At 39.6% G+C, this 22955-nt stretch overlaps 1 protein-coding gene across 1 annotated transcript in view; it reads right to left on the bottom strand.

The window, feature by feature from the left end:
- The window catches only part of sema4ga (sema domain, immunoglobulin domain (Ig), transmembrane domain (TM) and short cytoplasmic domain, (semaphorin) 4Ga), a 58206-nt gene extending 35479 nt beyond the window's left edge, over nucleotides 1-22727 (bottom strand). The window contains exons 1-2 of the mRNA XM_062996069.1: nucleotides 22573-22727; nucleotides 3850-4163 (exon numbers count right to left, since the gene is read on the bottom strand). Coding sequence (XP_062852139.1) covers nucleotides 3850-3976 — 127 coding nt within the window. The 5' untranslated portion in view covers nucleotides 3977-4163; nucleotides 22573-22727. The remainder of the gene's footprint in view (nucleotides 1-3849; nucleotides 4164-22572) is intronic.
- Nucleotides 22728-22955: the final 228 nt, after the last annotated feature.

Raw genomic sequence — 22955 nt, 5'->3', positions numbered from 1 at the left:
ATTAAATTAAGTTATTAAATGAGGCAGGGAAAAGAAGAACAGACTCTGAGTGCCATCTGATGCTGTTTTGACACTGAATAAATTGTTAAGAAACATGAACTGATTAATGAACGCTTCACATAAATAAAGAATACACACATCAGGAGGAGGTGCAATAGGGTAGTGAAAACAATGGCCCAAAAGCATAATGTATGGGTGGATCAAAAATGAATGATAGTAAGACAGGGTAATGTAACTGCTCTGTTTTCATTTGCATGCATATAATCTTATCACCAGTGCTTAAAGAACATGCTGAACAGTTCATGTGCAGTCAGATCCGCAGGTTCCGCCATCAAAACAATGAATCTTTTCAAAGTGAAGTATGCTGGAAACCAACGTCAGAACTGTTCTACACCGTACAGTGTAAGCAAACTGAGAGCTCAAACACACCCCGCTTTGGATCATTGCCCTGTAAGGACTGATCAAGCAAGGCCTTGGAGAGGTTTGCTCTCAACACGTGTTTTCAAACTAAACATGCGCCTCTGGGCTCTTGACATCCAGGCCTCTCCATATTTGTGCACTTTCATGCAAGAGATAAAGAAGAAACCTTTGTTTTGCCTTTAGAACATGCGCATGGTTTCATGAGCAATGTCAGTTCTGCAATGACTTAAAGATAAACAGATTTATTTATTTTATAAGGATTGTAACGTCATGTTTTAGACACTTTGGTCACATTCATGACAGGACAGGTAATTACTAGTTAAACAAGATTCAATAGTTAAAGTTTTAATGTTGAACAAAGTCACTGGGAGCTGCCTTGCTGTCTTACTGCCTACATAGGCAGGTGCCTAAGTAGAGAGGATTCTAATAAGTCATCGACTTAGTAAGGCAGGTTTATTCGAACGCACTGCTTAGACACATTGGCTGTTCAAATACCTACGGCTGCTAACGAGTTACCGACCCTCGTAAACTAACTGAATAAAATGTATGCCTATTTATAACATTTATAGTGCTTTTAAGCAGATAAATAAATATTAATTTTATTTTTATATACTGTAGATTCCATCAGTTTTTGCTTACTAAGCTAACACAGCCTCATGCCATTCAAACCAATGGGATGTCACTAGCATGTCAACTAACATCTTCCTCTGTGTACCGAAAACAGTTAAATTCGCTGACAAGCCCGAATTTGCAAATAAATGACACTTGGGCACGTGTATACAAATTAAAAATCAATGTTAACTTAATTACATTTGAAAATAACTTTGTTCGTTGCTCCGCATATGTCCACCATGTTGTTTTTTTTTTTTTGTGAGAAAAGTTGTGCTGCACTGAATGCTGGGACTGCCTTCATCGCTAATACAGCATCAGATGATCCCTCATTATTCTGTCGAAATACCATTCAGATTCCGATTCAGATTAGTAGGAAGCATTCTAAGGTATAGTAGGGAGCATTTAAGTACTTATCGGGAGCGTGCGTAGGATGACGTAAAATGCTGTCTATGTAGAGAGCTCCCTAGGTTTTTGAACACACCCACTGACAAGTTTGTATCTCCATTCACCTTACTTGCATGTCTTTCGTCTGTGGGAGGAAACCGGAGTTCCTGGAGCAAAACATGCAAACTCTACACAGAAAGGACCTGGACTGCTCCACCGGGGAATCAAACCCAGGACTTTTTTGCTGTGATGCCACAGTGCTACCTACTATCTACAAAACTTAACTAAGTGTGGATGATAGCTAGAGTTTAACCTTTTAAAAAAGTTTAATCTTTTAATCTATTTTCAATTACAATAAGGACAAAATATGTGCATCATGATATTGTAATTGCACATATGCTTAATGGTAAAACCAGGGTGTACATAATATGGATTTCTGTACCAGCACAAATTTGTTTCATAGCTTTGAAAACATGTTTTAGGCAAGAAAATGAACTTCACAGAAAGCATCAGGTGTCGCAATCACACATTATAAAAACATTGTTTTAATATATTATAAACAACACATGAAAAAGTAATTGCTTGCATTCTAATTTCCTCTGTTCTTGCCTGTTTGTTACTCCCTTGTTTGGCTTATTTATAGCTCTTTCATTATGTGCCAATTAACTGTTGACTGTTAACTGACCACCTCATAGCAACCACACATAATATTAAACATAACACTGAGTTTTACATCAACTATACTGTGTTTCATTGGGGGTGGGGGGGGGGGACAGCTAAACCGCCCTAATATTGCGATGTAGCGCAGTAACAAAGAAAAATGCCAGAACAATTTTTTACATGCATGTCCACAAGCATGCGTGTCCACAAGCAGAGTGTCTCATGATGACTACATGCAGTCCGCATCCAAACAGCTTTCCCGTTTATGGTTTGAATAGGTTAAGTGATTTAATTTCATTTTCATCAGCCTCTTTATCATGGTCAGGGCTGTGGTGTAGCCGGTTTCACGGGAAACACTGGACATAAGGTAGAAATACCCTGAACAGGGTGCCAATCCATTGCAGGGCTTAGGGCATCCCACCGCCCCTCTGACATAGCCAATCATGTCCGGTAGACACTCGGCCTGTGTGCTGACGCCACAGCACCACCTGAGCACCAAGTAATTTATATTTTACCTGTCTTGTAAATGGTTTGTTTGTTTGTTTGTTCATTAGAATTTTAATTAAGATTCATCAGTTTACACAAGGTTATATCGAACACAGTCATGGACAATTTATTATCTCCAATTCACCTCACTTGCATGTCTTTGGACTGTGAGAGGAAACCAGAGCACCTGGAGAAAACCCACGCAGACACGGGGAGAACCTGCAAACTCCACACAGAAAGGACCCAGACCACTCCACCTGGGGATCAAACCCAGGACCTTCTTGCTGTGAGGCGACAGTGCTACCCACTTAGCCTCCGTGCCGCCCTACTCTTAATGGTAAGTCCCTTCGAATAAAGAAAATTGTTGGACATGTGAAAAATGTAAGAAGGGCGCACAATTTTGGGGGGTTAATGTTTGGGTCTGATATCAGAACAATACCATCTCTTACTACATTGTGCTGGAAACTAAATGTTGAAAATTTATTTTGATTACTCTCCAAACCAGAAATATGAATCAAACAGTATGTTGGTTATAAGTTTATAGGTTGATTATTACCACTAAATCTAACTGAACTTGACACTTTCCTAATCTTTTTACATTGTTTATTTTTTAAATATGTAATTGCAAAATGACATGCATTAAGGCATTCTATTTGTTTAGTTTTTGTCCCAAAATGGGACCTAGGCAAACGTCTTTAGGCCCTAGGCATAGTCTTTATAAAGACTATACTACACATCTGTTCATATTTACTGCAATGAACACTTTACAATAGTTTAGTATATTACATATCTCATCTAACAATATTTACTGCTAGGATACTTTTAAAGTTTTTATATTACATACTACATTTTTATTCTATTTATTTAATTACACAGTGTGTACAACATTACTTGTGTACTTTAATACTTGGTACTTTAATACTTGTGTACTTTAATACTTTCGCTTTAATGTATTTTGAGCTGCTGTAATAACTGACTTTACCTATGGGATTAATAAAATTATCTATCTATCTATCTATCTATCTATCTATCTATCTATCTATCTATCTATCTATCTATCTATCTATCTATCTATCTATCTATCTATCTATCTATCTATCTATCTATCTATCTATCTATCTATCTAGGCTAATAAAGCTGATTTGTTCAAATACCTTCTAACAGCAGCAACTCCTGGACTATAAATATAGACTCTATTCACACTAGACCCACACTACTTTTCACATGGTTTGAAGTCCTGTGTATGAATCTTGTGTAATGTGAGAAACAGGGTGAAGTTGTACATACCTTTGAAGAGGACGGTAGTCCTAGGAGTCACATCCAGCTCCAAACGAGGTCTTAAGGGATAAGCTATCAATGTGGAAATGCCACACAGCAGCTGAAGGCAGGAAACCCATGCCATGTCCCTACTCATCCTCAGACCTATAACCGTTAGTCCAGAGGGGGAGAGTGCCTCAACCCCCCCTTCTCCTTCCCCCTTTGCACGACAGCAAAACCCTTTCACAAGTGCACGTACTCCTTCCTTTATCTTTCTTTCTTTAGGGTTATGTTTCTGCTACGAGGTCTCAACAGCTACCTTATCATCTTTCTAGATGCTTTATCTGAAACACAAACACGAAAACAAAGCAAACGGTGAGCACAGGCACACAAAAACAGGAGATGCTGATACTGCAGTGGTGACTGGAAAACACTTTGCAGTGGTGAAAAAAAGAATGCAACAGTAGCTGAATCAAGATTTGCATGTTCTGAATCAGCCCAAAAAACATGAAAGCAGTTAAGATTTACAATGAGAATTGTCACACAAGTATGTTAGAGAGACATTAGTGCTGGGAAATATTTACAAGTACAAGAAATGTTCATGCACAGATGGTAAAAATGAATGAGATAACAGTCTGTAGTGTCGTGCGAATCCAGATGTTTGGTATTAAGCAGATCAAATAATGAAAACATCTGCCAACACATCTTATTGTGTTCTGCTCGGCCTGAGACATCAGATTTGATTCAGAAACATTTAACAAGTGATCAGTAGGGACTGTTTGCCAAATCTTTTACATATCCAAGTGTTGCAGTTAATCTCCAGTTAAATCTAATTTAACTTCACCCAGGCTTTTACTTTATATACTTAAAAATATTCTATAGTTGCTATGCTTGTATATATTATTTTATGCCAACTAAAAATTTGATTTTTTTGTTCTTCCTTTTCTTTTCTTTAACTGGACCATGTTGAACAGCATTTAATTTTATTAAAACTATTTATTAGAAACAAAATTGGACCAATAGCGTAACTGGGTCTGTACCATGCAGGAAAACATAACAGCATAAACTAGGGGATGCATAATTTATCACTGAACATAGTCTTGTTTTCTATATCCTGTGGATATACACCGATCAGCCAGAACATTAAAACCAACTTCTTTTTTCTACACTCACTGTCCATTTTATCAGCTCCACCCACCATACAGAAGCACTTTGTAGTTTTACAATTACTGACTGTAGTCCATCTGTTTCTCTGCATGCTTTGTTAGCCCCCTTTCATGCTGTTCTTCAATGGTCAGGACCCCCACAGGACCACTACAGAGTAGTACAGAGCACAGCAGTGACACTGACATGGTGGTGGTGTGTTAGTGTGTGTTGTGCTGGTATGAGTGGAGTTTTTAAACACCTCACTGTCACTGCTGGACTGAGAATAGTCCACCAACCAAGAATATCCAGCCAGGAGAACCTTGTGGGCAGCATCCTGTGACTACTGATGAAGGTCTAGAAGATGACCAACTCAAACAGCAGCAATAGATGAGTGATCATCTCTGACTTTACATCTACAAGGTGGACCAACTAGGTAGGAGTGTCTAATAGAGTGGACAGTGAGTGGACATGGTATTTAAAAACTCCAGCAGCACTGCTGTGTCTGATCCACTCATACCAGCACAACACACACTAACACACCACCACCATGTCAGGATCACTGCAGTGCTGAGAATGATCCACCACCTAAATAATACCTGCTCTGTGGTGGTCCTGTGGGGGTCCTGACCATTGAGGAACGGGGTAAAAGCAGTCTAAAAATGTATGTAGAGAAACAGATGGACTACAGTCAGTCATTGTAGAACTACAAAGTGCTTCTACATGGTAAGTGGAGCTGATAAAATGGACAGTGAGTGTAGAAACAAGGTGGTTTTAATGTTATGGCTGATTAGTGTATATTCAAACTTTATCCAAGCAGATTTGACACATCAGTTTGGGGGACATTCTCTATTTTATGTTGAGAGAATTAGATGCAGCTGTGATTGTATTTTAGACGTTTTGAAGCAGACTGTTGGTTATGCTGGTGTCTGAGAATGAATTCATTTCAAGTTGTGTTATCAAACCATGCCATGTCTCTGCCTTTAAATGTCTGATCATGTATTTTAAACATGGCTAAAAGTAAAGGTGTGTAATGCTGGCTGACCATAAATAATTTCCACAAACACAAAATAAAAAGAAAGCTTTGATTATGTTTGGGATAACCAACTGAATGAGAATATGCTTGGTTACATTGAGGATGTAAGTATCATATTAGCATCAGTACCGGCTGATACTCAAAAGTCAAAAGTCAGAGTGGTCATGAAAACTTGGGTTCCTATGATTTCAATAGTGATCAATGGTGGAAGTTCAAAGCTGAAGAATTTTGCCTTTTATGGTTAAACCAGTGTCTCTGGAGGCCCATTCTGATCCCAACTCCCCTGCTAACAAGAACAGGGACCGTCAGTGTCTTCATGCCTGACACACTCTGTCCCTCTCTTCAGTAAACACTGCAGAACATTCACACTCTTTCTAAGATAAACACATGCCTCTCTCCGTCTTACCATGAAACAAACTTATATATATATAAGATGAGCACTGTTTTTTTTTCTTATTCAAAGCTCTACTCCTCCCCAAGGGCCCAAATCTACTTTTATCCCAGTCTCCTCCTGGTTGAAAACACAACCAATCCAAACACCTGTATTACTCATACACACCAGCTGCACTATAGGAATCAGCTGTATACAGTGTTGCTGGGTTAGGTTTTGGCTCAACATCGCTTACAGCTGCAGTACCGTCTCCGTGACTACTGTGAAGATGTCACAGCTGCTTGTGAGATTGGCACACAGGTGCAGCTTAACCAATCTATAAACATCAAGCTGCTGCCCAAGTGAAAAAGGATGCAGCAAGAGCAAAGAGTTTCAACACAAGTGCAATTTTATTTAAATCCCAGAAAAAACAACCAGTGTAAACATCAGAGCTTCATCCGTTTCGCACGCACACAAACAACTAAACACTAGTTTTAATTACAACCACATTGTGTACTCAACAGTAATGCATCTTGCTGGCTTATTCTAAGATCCCTAAATGTTGTCCTTAGCATGCACATACAGTGTATTCAGAAAGTATTCAGAACTTTTCTGTACACTCAATTAACATTTTTACCCATCAGTTTACACTTAACTACCAAAAATCAGGTATAAACTGGTTTTGGAGTTTTTTAAAGTAAAGACAAAAACTGAAATCTTGTATTCACATAAATATCCAGACCTTTTGCTAAGACACTCCAAACTATGTTTAGATGCATCCTGGTTGCTTTAATTGTTGTTATTATGTGTCTAGTATTCCAGTGAAATCCAGCGGTTGCAAGCTGCATTGATGTAATATACAAGTCTCTAAATGTCCTTTTAATTTCTTTAAAATGCCATTAATTTTTAAGAGCTGGATCACTAATGAAAATCTGAAAATGTCCATTTATTGGTTTAAATTTTAGAACTTTTTATAGTTGGTCTACTTAAAAGTAGTTCTCCTAACATAATGTACCCACAGCTCTAAAACAGGTACCATAATCAAGTAAAGCATGAACCAAAGCATTAAGAATTATAGCTGTTCACATTTAATTAGAGAAAAAAATATATCACAGCATGTATCACAACTGCAGAGATTTTGTAATAGTTAAAAGAAACCGAGCATATACTGAAAGATTATTGCTACTGCAGTTGAAACAGATGCAGGCTGTGTGTCTGCAGTAAAATGGTCTCTGCCTATTTAAACCCAGAACAAAGCCTAAAGCACTTTTACTGGACCTTTCAAATTCTGATCACATCTATCGGTCATGTGCTGAAAGAGCTCTCTCAGCACTAACACCATTTATTTCTAATAATAAAGAGCCAAATCCTAAATTCTTTAAACACTAGCTTAATATACCAGCAGTTATCTTAATCCTGTCACTATTTTATACTGATCAGAGTTGCGTTCTATCCAGATTTCATCTAAAAATGGCACATGGAGAGAATAAACTCTGGATATGGTGCCAGTCCAGCAAGAACGTCACACACTCACTGAAACTGAAGTAGTCTGTCTACCTAATAGTAAATTTTTGTGAGGTGGAAAAAAGTATTTGTAAATGGACGTTGGAAGAATGTATTAAACTCCACAAAGACCTAACTGGAGGTCAGGCTCTTTTCAAGCACCCTAAAGCTGAGGCATCAATAACATTAATATACACTGATCAACCACAACATTAAAACCTCCTCCTTGTTTCACTGTTCATTTTATCAGCTCAACTTACCATATAGAAGCACTTTGTAGTTCTACAATTACTAACTGTAGTCCATCTTTTATCTTTACATACTTTTTTAGCCTGCTTTCACCCTGTTCTTCAATGGTCAGGACTTTCCCAGGACCACTACAGAGTAGGTATTATTTAGGTGGTGGGTCATTCTCAGCACTGCAGTGACACTGACATGGTGGTGGTGTGTTAGTGTGTGCTGTGCTGGTATGAATGGATAAGACACAGCAGCACTGATGGAGTTTTTAAACACCTCACTGTCACTGCTGGACTGAGAATAGTCCACCAACCAAAAATATCCAGTCAAGAGCGCCCCATGAGCAGTGCCCTGTGACTACTGATGAAGGTCTAGAAGATGACCAACTCAAACAGCAGCAATACATGAGCGATCGTCTCTGACTTTACATCTACAAGGTGAACCAACTAGGTAGGAGTGTCTAATAGAGTGGACAGTGAGTGGACACTGTATTTAAAAACTCCAGCAGCACTGCTGTGTCTGATCCACTCATACCAGCACAACACACACTAACACACCACCACCATGTCATTGTCACTGCAGTGCTGAGAATGATCCACCACCTAAATAATACCTGCTCTGTGGTGGTCCTGTGGGGGTCCTGACCGCTGAAGAACAGCATGAAAGGAGGCTAACAAAGCATGCAGAGAAACAGATGGACTACAGTCAGTAATTGTAGAACTCCAAAGTGCTTCTATATAGTAAGTGGTGCTGAGAAAATGGACAGTGAGTGTAGAAACAAGGAGGTGGTTTTAATGTTATGGCTGATCAGTGTATATTATTATTATGTGCCGTCAGATCGATTTCAATTCCTGGCAACCAAGCTTCTTAATGTCGGTGTAATTGTATCTATCCATCTTGTTACTGGCTATTTACCTTCAACCTTTCCAGTCCAGTTTGTTTTCTATGCTGCACAGGGTTCTCTCAAAGTATTCACCAGCACCAAAGTTTAAAGGCATCAATATATATATTTTTATTTTCCTAGTTTTCACATTCAGTAAGAATCACAGAGAGAACCACAGTCTTGACCATTCTGATCTTGGTTTAAAGAGACAAATCTTTACATCTAAGATCTTTCCCAGTTCCTTCATTCTTGTTCTTCAATGTCACGTTTTATTTAATTAATTATTCAACATTTAGGTCTCATTGAGAATTTAATCAAGATGTAGGATTAAATAAAGCCTAGAGCAAAGCTTGGCTGGAAGCAGATCCCTCATGTATGTTTGAAGTTGTCAGTCACACTGCAAATGTTTATTTACTTCTAAAAGGTCAACCATCCATCACTCATTCATAAAGAGCTTATAGCATCCACAGGTAAATATTCACAGAAGTAGCAGATGAGATACATGGCTAAACTACAGTAGACCCTTGAGTTACGAACGGTTTACCATACGAACATCTCTCTCTCTCTCTCTCTCTCTCTCTCTATATCTATATCTATATCTATATCTATATCTATATCTATATCTATATATAGATAGATAGATAGATAGATAGATAGATAGATAGATAGATAGATAGGGGTTGGACAATGAAACTGAAACACCTGTCATTTTAGTGCGGGAGGTTTCATGGCTAAATTGGACCAGTCTGGTGGCCAATCTTCATTAATTGCACATTGCACCAGTAAGAGCAGAGTGTGAAGGTTCAATTAGCAGGGTAAGAGCACAGTTTTGCTCAAAATATTGCAATGCACACAACATTATGGGTGACATACCAGAGTTCAAAAGAGGACAAATTGTTGGTGCACGTCTTGCTGGCGCATCTGTGACCAAGACAGCAAGTCTTTGTGATGTATCAAGAGCCACGGTATCCAGGGTAATGTCAGCATACCACCAAGAAGGACAAACCACATCCAACAGGATTAACTGTGGACGCAAGAGGAAGCTGTCTGAAAGGGATGTTCGGGTGCTAACCCGGATTGTATCCAAAAAACATAAAACCACGGCTGCCCAAATCACGGCAGAATTAAATGTGCACCTCAACTCTCCTGTTTCCACCAGAACTGTCCGTCGGGAGCTCCACAGGGTCAATATACACGGCCGGGCTGCTATAGCCAAACCTTTGGTCACTCGTGCCAATGCCAAACGTCGGTTTCAATTCTGCAAGGAGCGCAAATCTTGGGCTGTGGACAATGTGAAACATGTATTGTTCTCTGATGAGTCCACCTTTACTGTTTTCCCCACATCCGGGAGAGTTACGGTGTGGAGAAGCCCCAAAGAAGCGTACCACCCAGACTGTTGCATGCCCAGAGTGAAGCATGGGGGTGGATCAGTGATGGTTTGGGCTGCCATATCATGGCATTCCCTTGGCCCAATACTTGTGCTAGATGGGCGCGTCACTGCCAAGGACTACCGAACCATTCTGGAGGACCATGTGCATCCAATGGTTCAAACATTGTATCCTGAAGGCGGTGCCGTGTATCAGGATGACAATGCACCAATACACACAGCAAGACTGGTGAAAGATTGGTTTGATGAACATGAAAGTGAAGTTGAACATCTCCCATGGCCTGCACAGTCACCAGATCAAAATATTATTGAGCCACTTTGGGGTGTTTTGGAGAAGCGAGTCAGGAAACGTTTTCCTCCACCAGCATCACGTAGTGACCTGGCCACTATCCTGCAAGAAGAATGGCTTAAAATCCCTCTGATCACTGTGCAGGACTTGTATATGTCATTTCCAAGACGAATTGAAGCTGTGTTGGCCGCAAAAGGAGGCCCTACACCATACTAATAAATTATTGTGGTCTAAAACCAGGTGTTTCAGTTTCATATGTTTTTACCACTTTGCAGACTCTGAGATATCTGGCAGAATCACCTAAGAACGTCAGCACCATGAACAATGAACTTGGCATGATGGTGAGCCTAGAGCTGCTGATAGAAAATACTGGACTCAGTGTGGACATTACAGACCTTGCTAAAGAGGTGCATGAAGTTTTAATTGCTCCATCGAGGACAGACACTTTTAGAACTCCTGAGCAGCAGATGAGGAGGAATAAACCTCAGTTCTTCATCAACAGTTCCAACTGTTGTATATGTATATATACATCTCATATGTATATACAGTGTACCACAAAAGTGAGTACACCCCTCACATTTCTGCAAATATTTCATTATATCTTTTCATGGGACAACACTATAGACATGAAACTTGGATATAACTTAGAGTAGTCAGTGTACAGCTTGTATAGCAGTGTAGATTTACTGTCTTCTGAAAATAACTCAACACACAGCCATTAATGTCTAAATGGCTGGCAACATAAGTGAGTACACCCAACAGTGAACATGTCCAAATTGTGCCCAAAGTGTCAATATTTTGTGTGACCACCATTATTATCCAGCACTGCCTTAACCCTCCTGGGCATGGAATTCACCAGAGCTGCACAGGTTGCTACTGGAATCCTCTTCCACTCCTCCATGATGACATCACGGAGCTGGTGGATGTTAGACACCTTGAACTCCTCCACCTTCCACTTGAGGATGCGCCACAGGTGCTCAATTGGGTTTAGTCCATCACCTTTACCTTCAGCTTCCTCAGCAAGGCAGTTGTCATCTTGGAGGTTGTGTTTGGGGTCATTATCCTGTTGGAAAACTGCCATGAGGCCCAGTTTTCGAAGGGAGGGGATCATGCTCTGTTTCAGAATGTCACAGTACATGTTGGAATTCATGTTTCCTTCAATGAACTGCAGCTCCCCAGTGCCAGCAACACTCATGCAGCCCAAGACCATGATGCTACCACCACCATGCTTGACTGTAGGCAAGATACAGTTGTCTTGGTACTTCTCACCAGGGCGCCGCCACACATGCTGGACACCATCTGAGCCAAACAAGTTTATCTTGGTCTCGTCAGACCACAGGGCATTCCAGTAATCCATGTTCTTGGACTGCTTGTCTTCAGCAAACTGTTTGCGGGCTTTCTTGTGCGTTAGCTTCCTTCTGGGATGACGACCATGCAGACCGAGTTGATGCAGTGTGCGGCGTATGGTCTGAGCACTGACAGGCTGACCTCCCACGTCTTCAACCTCTGCAGCAATGCTGGCAGCACTCATGTGTCTATTTTTTAAAGCCAACCTCTGAATATGACGCCGAACACGTGGACTCAACTTCTTTGGTCGACCCTGGCGAAGCCTGTTCCGAGTAAAACCTGTCCTGGAAAACCGCTGTATGACCTTGGCCACCATGCTGTAGCTCAGTTTCAGGGTGTTAGCAATCTTCTTATAGCCCAGGCCATCTTTGTGGAGAGCAACAATTCTATTTCTCACATCCTCAGAGAGTTCTTTGCCATGAGGTGCCATGTTGAATATCCAGTGGCCAGTATGAGAAAATTGTACCCAAAACACCAAATTTAACAGCCCTGCTCCCCATTTACACCTGGGACCTTGACACATGACACCAGGGAGGGACAACGACACATTTGGGCACAATTTGGACATGTTCACTGTGGGGTGTACTCACTTATGTTGCCAGCTATTTAGACATTAATGGCTGTGTGTTGAGTTATTTTCAGAAGTAAATCTACACTGCTATACAAGCTGTACACTGACTACTCTAAGTTATATCCAAGTTTCATGTCTATAGTGTTGTCCCATGAAAAGATATAATGAAATATTTGCAGAAATGTGAGGGGTGTACTCACTTTTGTGATACACAGTATATTTATATATATACACCATGACTGAACATTCGGACAGCGGATGGTGTTTTTTGGTGTTTTCTTTATATTTTGTAAAATTCAATATTGAAATGGCCCCAAATAAGGTGCAGAGAAAGCTTAGTGGTGAGAAAATGAACAAATCTATTGCCAGTAGATGTCACTGTGTATCAGACAGAGGGGACAGTGAGTGAGAGAGAAGACGGAAGTCCGCTGAGTAAAGTATTCTATAATAGAGAAATATGAGAGTTATTGTGGTTTCTGGTAGATACATTTTATAAAAAAAGAAGGAAATTTATTATGGTGTATGGTACAGCACACGTACTGTACTGAGATGTGTGTTTTTATGTACAGTACTACTGTCTATTGTTGTTTATTATTATTTATTACAGTATTATCTATTCTATAATTTAAGATTAAGGGAAAATATATTTGTATTTAAAACAAAAAAGACCATTTAAGACATTAGAAAGGTTAGGTAAGGGGGTGGTTTGGGAGGTATGGCACAGATTAATTCTATTTACATTATTTCTTATGGGAAAAATAGGTTTAACTAACAAACATTTTGACTGGTTTTCTTGTAATCAGTCTATGATCTGAGGCTTAAGTGGAATAGAGTTATGCAGCAAAACACTGATCCTAAGCACACAAGCCCCCATCTAAATGGCTCAATTTTTTGGTTGGGCTAGTAGAAGCCCTGACTTGAACCTCACTGGGATGCAGTACTATGCTTTTAAACTGACAGTACATGACAAAGGCTGAATTAAATTATTTAAACCAATAAATAAATGGTTTAAATAAATTGTATTCATTAAAAGGTAAATGCACTGGGATGAACTGTTCTGGGTATTTTTTATTTTTCTATACAAATGTACTTTCATTGTGAGGCCCTTCTGTATTTCTGCTTGACGACATTGAAATCATCCACACCTTCATCTCTTGACTACCAGAAAACCGCTGTTGGCCAGGTGCCTTAACTTCCCCTATTGGAAACTTGATCTGACTGCTGAATGGACACAGGTAGGATAAGAGGCCTACAATACTTTCCCTATCCAAGCCACACAATAGAGTTGAGGAAAATAGATGCGACACCTTTTAAAATTTCAACCCAGTGCTAGTGGGAACACCATGTCTCATGTGTCCCATGTGACACCAGATTGTGCTTCGGTCACTAGTCCAGGCATGATCACAGAGCTTATAGTCTTTACACCATTTCTCACCTTTAATAAACAGTATGTGATAATATATGAGTGTTCTTCACTTTTTATATATTTAGTTTATGCATTTTTCTCCCCTTTTTCGCCCTTTTAGTGCATCCAATTGCCCGATTGCATCATGCTTCCTCTCAACCAATGCCGATCCCCACTGAGGAGTGAGGAGAATGAGGAGAACGAAGCTAACCCACACCCCCTCCGACATGTGGGCAGGAGCCGTATGCATTTTGTCTACACTTTGACGAGTGCAATGCAGATCAGCACTGTGTACGGAGAGACACACCCTGACAGCACTCTTTTCCCGTATCTGTGCAGGCGCCATCAATCAGCCAGCAGAGGTCGTAATTGCATTAGTTATGAGAAAGTCCCTATCTGGCTTTAATATCACGCCCCTATCTGAACAACAGGCCAATTGTTGCTCATGTGGCTGCTTAGCCCAGCCGGCAGGCAGAGCTAAGACTCGATCTGAGATGTATTCGAGATCCAAGCTCTGGTGTCAGCAGGTGTTTTTATCGCTGCGCCACCTGAGCGACCAGTTCTTCACTTTTTTAACTATATTTATTCAGAATTTAAAAAACAAATTACATAACTCTTCTAAATAGTCACTTTCCGATGCATTTCTCCCCGGAGTTGTACCAACATTTTTAATGCCATCAGCAAAAAATGTTTTTGGTTGAGTGCATAGCCACCTGTCACATCATCATCACATGAAAATCTTCTTCCCCTTAAAGCTCCTTTGAGCATTCCAAAAAAGTGGAAATCAGATGGTGCTACATCCGGAATATAAGCTCTCTCAGTCTCTCAGACACGACCAATTACTCCTCCTGCTGCCCTCACGTTTTTGTTCCAATGAAAATATAAAAGTGCAGAAACTTTTTGAAAATCCTTCGTATATTCGACAAAGTGAATTTGCCACCAAAAATGCTTTAAAAATATCCAGTTTCAGACATCAGCAAAGTTGATTAAGCTTGTATGAATCATCAATACCAGAATGTGTCTTGCAAATAAAACAAAATTTGCATCAGCTTGATAAAAAAAATGACAAACATTATAAACAAGTGTAGATTAGGCACATCAAAATGTGCAACATTACTAATTGAAAAAGGCCTTAGTCATCAGCGAGCAGTGTCTTCTTATAAAAGCTCAGTGTATTCCATAAAATCTTTTCTTGTATTTATGAATGCCTGAATAAAAATGAAGCTTTATTCCACCTAACCTAACAAAAATGTTGCACAATTATTTATTGATTTTGGGGTGACTGGGATGGCTTGTACTTTCCAATATAACCCAGAAATGGGAGTCTGATGAGCTATAAATGGAATTAATGTGAACAAAGAGGTCACATTTTGCATCTTGGCAAAAGACATGAACACTGCTGTTCTGTTTGTCTATAGTACTTTTATTAGCTTAAAGAACAACTTTGTTTGTTCATTTTAATTTAAATGTAGTAAAACTGTGTTTATTTGTCTAACTAAACAGCCAATGGTCTTATAGACTATATAGTTTCCAAAATTAACTTTATAAACTGGTATTAGATATGCAAAATTGAAGTTTCTTTGACTTACTTTTAACAGGCAATATTTCACATTTACCAACATCCAGAAAAATTGTAAAGCACTTTGGTTTTAGCATATCACTATGCATTCTGGGAATAGAAAATAGCCAGAGAAACCAAAACCCAACTAGTACTAGATTAAATACCGCTGATCTTCACAAAAAAACAACTAGCTTTATTATATTAATAAGCATAATGCAGCATAATATGCAGTACAGTGCTGTTTATTAACATCTGGCACTATGCACTGGTTGCTGTCTAAAAGAGGTTTTTCAGAAACATAGAGACGATGGTTGTCTTCTCTAGATTACTTCTAAATGTGAGTGGGTACGTGTATGATATATGGTAATGGTCTGACCCCTATCCAGGGTGTATTCCTGCCTTGCACACAGTGTTCCCGGCCGACTGGAACGTAGCGGTTACTAAAGCTGAATGAACACAGCACAAACCCCAGCAACAGGTGTTTAATATCGTATCTAGTAATGTGTTTAGTTTAATCTAACACATTTTCTTTCTAAAAGCTTACATAACCTTTTTAAATCATTGCTTTTGGACTCCTTTATCCTATCATACCCTGGGCCAAACTGTATTTTAAGTGTATGTAAAGTACAGATTCACCAATCCTGTTTTTTCACATTTTACCCATAACGGATTCATTTACAACCTGATACTGAGATTCTTAAAGAAAGCAAGTCTGATCATAACAAGCTTTTCAGGTTATTGCAAGTACAGCTATAGGTAACAGCTGGTATATGAGGGTGGTGTGCACACTTTCAGGTCATAATTCTTAAATAAATAAGATTGAAAATGACTAATTGGATTATCATTATGCATTTTCAATTGATTATCAACATAAATCCTCAGTAATTACTGTACATACGAATTATTATGTGTTTATAATTACTAAATACAGTTTAAGTAGTTTTGCTTTTAGTACTGCAGAATTAAGACATACAGTGTATCACAAAAGTGAGTACACCCCTCACATTTCTGCAGATATTTAAGTATATCTTTTCATGGGACAACACTGACAAAATGACACTTTGACACAATGAAAAGTAGTCTGTGTGCAGCTTATATAACAGTGTAAATTTATTCTTCCCTCAAAATAACTCAATATACAGCCATTAATGTCTAAACCACCGGCAACAAAAGTGAGTACACCCCTTAGTGAAAGTTCCTGAAGTGTCAATATTTTGTGTGGCCACCATTATTTCCCAGAACTGCCTTAACTCTCCTGGGCATGGAGTTTGCCAGAGCTTCACAGGTTGCCACTGGAATGCTTTTCCACTCCTCCATGACGACATCACGGAGCTGGCGGATATTCGAGACTTTGCGCTCCTCCACCTTCCGCTTGAGGATGCCCCAAAGATGTTCTATTGGGTTTAGGTCTGGAGACATGCTTGGCCAGTCCATCACCTTTACCCTCAGCCTCTTCAATAAAGCAGTGGTCGTCTTAGAGGTGTGTTTGGGGTCATTATCATGCTGGAACACTGCCCTGCGACCCAGTTTCCGGAGGGAGGGGATCATGCTCTGCTTCAGTATTTCACAGTACATATTGGAGTTCATGTGTCCCTCAATGAAATGTAACTCCCCAACACCTGCTGCACTCATGCAGCCCCAGACCATGGCATTCCCACCACCATGCTTGACTGTAGGCATGACACACTTATCTTTGTACTCCTCACCTGATTGCCGCCACACATGCTTGAGACCATCTGAACCAAACAAATTAATCTTGGTCTCATCAGACCATAGGACATGGTTCCAGTAATCCATGTCCTTTGTTGACATGTCTTCAGCAAACTGTTTGCGGGCTTTCTTGTGTAGAGACTTCAGGAGAGGCTTCCTTCTGGGGTGACAGCCATGCAGACCAATTTGATGTAGTGTGCGGCGTATGGTCTGAGCACTGACAGGCTGACCCCCCACCTTTTCAATCTCTGCAGCAATGCTGACAGCACTCCTGCGCCTATCTTTCAAAGACAGCAGTTGGATGTGATGCTGAGCACGTGCACTCAGCTTCTTTGGACGACCAACGCGAGGTCTGTTCTGAGTGGACCCTGCTCTTTTAAAACGCTGGATGATCTTGGCCACTGTGCTGCAGCTCAGTTTCAGGGTGTTGGCAATCTTCTTGTAGCCTTGGCCATCTTCATGTAGCGCAACAATTCGTCTTTTAAGATCCTCAGAGAGTTCTTTGCCATGAGGTGCCATGTTGGAACTTTCAGTGACCAGTATGAGAGAGTGTGAGAGCTGTACTACTAAATTGAACACACCTGCTCCCTATGCACACCTGAGACCTAGTAACACTAACAAATCACATGACATTTTGGAGGGAAAATGACAGGCAGTGCTCAATTTGGACATTTAGGGGTGTAGTCTCTTAGGGGTGTACTCACTTTTGTTGCCGGTGGTTTAGACATTAATGGCTGTATATTGAGTTATTTTGAGGGAAGAATAAATTTACACTGTTATATAAACTGCAAACAGACTACTTTTCATTGTGTCAAAGTGTCATTTTGTCAGTGTTGTCCCATGAAAAGATATACTTAAATATCTGCAGAAATGTGAGGGGTGTACTCACTTTTGTGATACACTGTAAATCATAGCATAATGTCAAATGTAGATTTTTTTAGAGGCTGACTGAGATAAATACTTTTGACTGAGCTCTTTTTAAACTCAACTAAGTGTTTTGAAGCAAAGCAAATAAAAGTTGCATTGGGTTTGGAAACCACTCATTTATCACCAATCAGCACTGGCAAGTCTGGACAGCAAATGTAAGCATGTCTCTAGACATGGCAAAATGTTCTGGCAAGGCTTTTCTGTGGCAAATTGTCTGTTGACCTAAGAGTGAGATTATGTAGTGATGTTGGACAAGAAGGCCAAGCTCACATTGACGCATTAATCATTTCAATTTATCTCAAGGTGTTGAATGAAGGGGCATCCATGTGCTTTTGGCCATATATTGTAAAATATAAAACAAAATATCATTAGTGTTTTGTCTTACTAGTAACATGTTTTCCCATATGAATGTAAATAAGTGACAATAAAAGACCTTGGATCACCCAGTGTTACCATCATGGTTTATACTAGCCTAAAAAGCTGTTGGCATGCATGGCACATATTTGAACACAACACAATTACACACATTTTAAGTAAATAAGCCAGATGTGTTTTTAAGACAAGTGATGTGAACAAAGATAATAACAGAACACTTTTGTTGTCCCCTCAAACATGTGTTTTAAAAAAAAAGTAAGAGCATTTGATAAAAAAAGAACATCTTGTCAACTGGATTGTTAAACATGATGGTAGATAAATTATGTTTTGAGATTGTGTGGCAGCCAGTGCCACAGAAAACATGCCAGCACAGGTAGTCGAGGGAAGGACTCAATAAACTAAAGCTAATAAGATGTAGGCTTCTACAACAGAATATTGATCCAAAACACTCAAAAGCCATCATGACCAACTTTAAGAAATTAAGCAGAAGCTAAAACAAAATTTAAGTATTTTAGCCGGCTGCAAAAGATATTTACAAGTTGTGATAACTGGTAAAGGAAAAGTTACAAGTACTGAACTATGAGGGTGCCCAAAGAATGACTATTAACTGTACCTTAACATTTGTTCACTTTGTATTTTTGATTTTGTTGTTGTTGATTTTGCTGGAGATATTTTGTTTACTTCCATTTACCTACATTATTCATTGATTCATTTTCTTATCCAATTAGGTTTGGGGGGGGGGTGCTGAAGCCTATCCCAGCTTCCTATCCCTGGGGATCAAACCCAAGACCTTCTTGCTGTGAGGCGACAGTGCTACCCACTAAGCCACCGTGCCACCCTTTACTTACATTAGCAAAAGTTCATTTGGCCAGATATGCCCAATAGGTTGGATACAACTGTACATGCATCCAGTAGCAGATTTAATAAACCACATGGAAGTGCACAAGAAACTGCTCTGTAAAGCTTTGACATGCTCCTCCACAGACAAAAGGGAATAATGACCAATGTACTGTATATGCAATGTGTTTGCCTCTCCATAAATAAAATTAAATTTATTTTACCATTTGCAACAAAGAAGAATTAAAAAGTTAAGGTGAGTGTATTCTGCAACAAAAACAACAATCCAAAACATGAGATATTTAGAGGAAAGACATTTTCCACAACACTCTTGGGTCTTCAGACCTTACGTAATGCACACAGTTTATGATGTATAGCAGAAAGATTAAATATGTCAAGAAGAATCAGGCCAAACACTGTCCAATAAATCCAGTAAATTTAGAACAGATGACAGAAAGACTTGGGATAAAAGCAACAAACAACACTGAAAAATTACAAAATCCTAATAACTTAAATAATTAGGTTCAAGAATAAGGTATAGCAGAGACAGTGATAATGAAATGTGCACAGTTGTTTAAAATCAAATATAAATAAATGACAAAGAAAAAACCTGAATGAGTGATGATTGAGGTTTTGCTGATATGATTAGGAACCGCTTTTCACTAATAGAGAAGGGTCACTGCAGATCAGCTGAGGTTTCTGATTAGTGATCTAAGATAATAGAAACTTGTCTTTTCCAAAACGATGTCCTCATTCACCGGGGACAATTCATCAATGACTTGATGAGAATTGCATAACTTCAAATGATATGGTCTTCACCTTCTCAAGATCTTAACAATAAGAACTCCAGAAGAATTTTCTCACTTTCCACCATCATCATTAAAAAAACTAATGTAGAAAATACACTGCCTGGCCCAAAAAAAGGTCACCACCTGGATTTAACTAAGCAAATAGGTGAGAGCCTCCCATTGGATAATTACTGCATAAGTGATTATGTTTCAGCTGGCAACAAGTTATTTAACCCTAACTAATGCAGTGAGTAGCTTCTCATTTGTTAAACAACCATGTCGAAAGACACATCCTGTGTTCGTGGAAAAGATGTTAATCTGTTTCAGAAGGGTCAAATTATTGGCATGCATCAAGCAGAGAAAACATCTAAGGAGATTTCTGAAACTACTAAAATCGGGTGAAGAACTGTCCAACGCATTATTAAAAAGTGGAAGGACAGTGGGGAAACATCATCTTCGAGGAAGGAATGTGGTCGGAAAAAAATCTTGAATGAATGTGATCGGCAATCACTTAAACTCAGGGATATGTTTAATAGTGAAAGTAAGAGCATTTCCACACGCACAATGTGAAGGGAACTCAAGGGATTGGGACTAAACAGCTGTGTAGCCTTAAGAAAACCACTTGTCAGTGAGGCTTCACCACTTGTCAGTGGCAAAAACGGCTTCAATTTGCTAGGGAGCATAAAGATTGGACTCTGGAGCAATGGAAGAAGGTCATGTGGTCTGATGAGTCCAGATTTACCCTGTTCCAGAGTGATGGGGGCATCAGGGTAAGAAGAGAGGCGGCTGAAGTGATGCACCCATCATGCCTAGTGCCTACCGTACAAGCCTGTGGGGGCAGTGCTATGATCTGGGGTCGCTGCAGTTGGTCAGGTCTAGGTTCAGCAACGTTATGTGCCCAAAGAATGAGGTCAGCTGACCTGAATATACTGAACGACCAGGTTATTCCATCTATGGATTTTTTCTTTCCTGATGGCACGGGCATATTCCAAGATGACAATGCCAGTATTCATCGGGCTCAATTTGTGAAAGAGTGGTTCAGGGAGCATAAGAATCTTTGGGATGTGCTGGAGAAGACTTTGTGCAGTGGTCCAAATCTCCCATCATCAAAACAAGATCTTGGGGAAAAATGAATGCCACTCTGGACAGAAATAAATGTTGTGACATTGCAGAAGCTTGTGGAAACGATGCCACAGCGAATGCGTGCTGTAATCAAAGCTAAAGGCGGTTCAACCAAATATTAGAGTGTGTGACCCTTTTTTTTGGCCAGGCAGTGTATATTGAGAACAGATTTCCATCACCTTAGTTTAATTTTAAGATATCAGTAGAATTTATGCACAAGGTACATTAAGGCTATTCTTTTTTACAAGTCTGTCCATCACTTTAAACTGGTTTGATTTTAAATTTGATCATGTTTTATCAGTTTACAGTTGGATCCATGAGTTTGATCCTTATCCTGAGCCACATGCAAGGAGTTTTGCATGTTCTAGCCTTGTCTGTGTTGGTGATAATCTAGTTTCCTTTTACATAATAAAGTAGACTGGCTCATCTAAACTGCCTTAAGCTGTAAGTAAGTGTTTGCCCTGTGATGCTGCGATAGACTGGCACCCTGTCCAGGGTTTATTTCAGAGCTGCACCCTTATTTCAAATGGTGCTTGACCCACTGCGATGCTGATCAGTTCATACAAATGAATGAATGAATCATTAAAACATAACACACTTAACGTAGCGGTGCTATGAATTACCTTTCTGCCTTTTAATGCCGGTTTAATGATGTGCACACATCTGCACCTCACTACAGGCATGAATTACATTTTATCTTGAAGGGGTTTGAAGAATGATTAAGAATTTAAAAGGATGAACTGAAACAAATGCAGCCATCCATCATGTTGCAATGTGTTATTTGCTCTGCAATTTTATTAGTGTTTGAACAGCAATACTGGGAATCACTAATGTAAATAAGGCTACTCGGTTCCTGCATTAGTCAGCTAAAGGGAGTCTTCACTTGGTTAATCATTTACACTCTTTCTCATTCGAAATTATAGGTTAAAGGGCTTTAATTGATCAACTCGCAGATTAAAAGCCACAAAGTTACTTATATTTTAAGTCGGTTCGATAGTTTATGAGCACTTTTGTGAACTACAAGCGTTGCTATAATGGTTAAAAGAAGTACACTTGTCTTAAAAAGCAATAAACAACACAAATGACGCTCAGTTCCAAACAGCAGTACGAACAAGTTTATCGATTATAACGCAGTCAAAAGTTGGGTCGACTTCTGTCAATTTATATAGCGCTTATACTGACATTGTATATGTCACTAGCAACACTCCCAAACTATCTGTATTTTTCAAAACAAAAGCGATAAACCGGCATATTCCGCTTACCTTGTGGTTTAATCCTGTAGAAGTGCCCAACATAACACACAGCTCCGACATGCACGCGCAGTTCGCTCGGCGACGCGGCTCCGAGTGAATCTTTATCACACTGTAATACAGACTCACAGACAAACGGCTCAGTCCCAAACGGCTTCCTATTGGATTAGTTATGCGCTAGTTAAAGTAATACGGACATTATTTTATACCCAATGTAGTGTATTGATGTAGGAAGTATGGAGCGATTTGGTTTGAGACGTAGTGAAGGCTTTCAGGTAAAGTAGCCACGCCCTCGTACTCCTAGAGCTCTTAAATGATCCAGGTGCTCGTTTACTGCTGAGCGCTGACTACAGTTTAAAAACAAAGAAACTCGAATTTATTAAGTGGTGTGAAAG

Source organism: Trichomycterus rosablanca, chromosome 5, assembly GCF_030014385.1.
Source record: "Trichomycterus rosablanca isolate fTriRos1 chromosome 5, fTriRos1.hap1, whole genome shotgun sequence".
In the NCBI taxonomy this organism is placed as follows: Eukaryota; Metazoa; Chordata; class Actinopteri; order Siluriformes; family Trichomycteridae; genus Trichomycterus; species Trichomycterus rosablanca.
The sequence above is the reverse complement of the archived record's forward strand: the minus strand, read 5'-3'. Positions and strand labels throughout refer to the sequence as shown.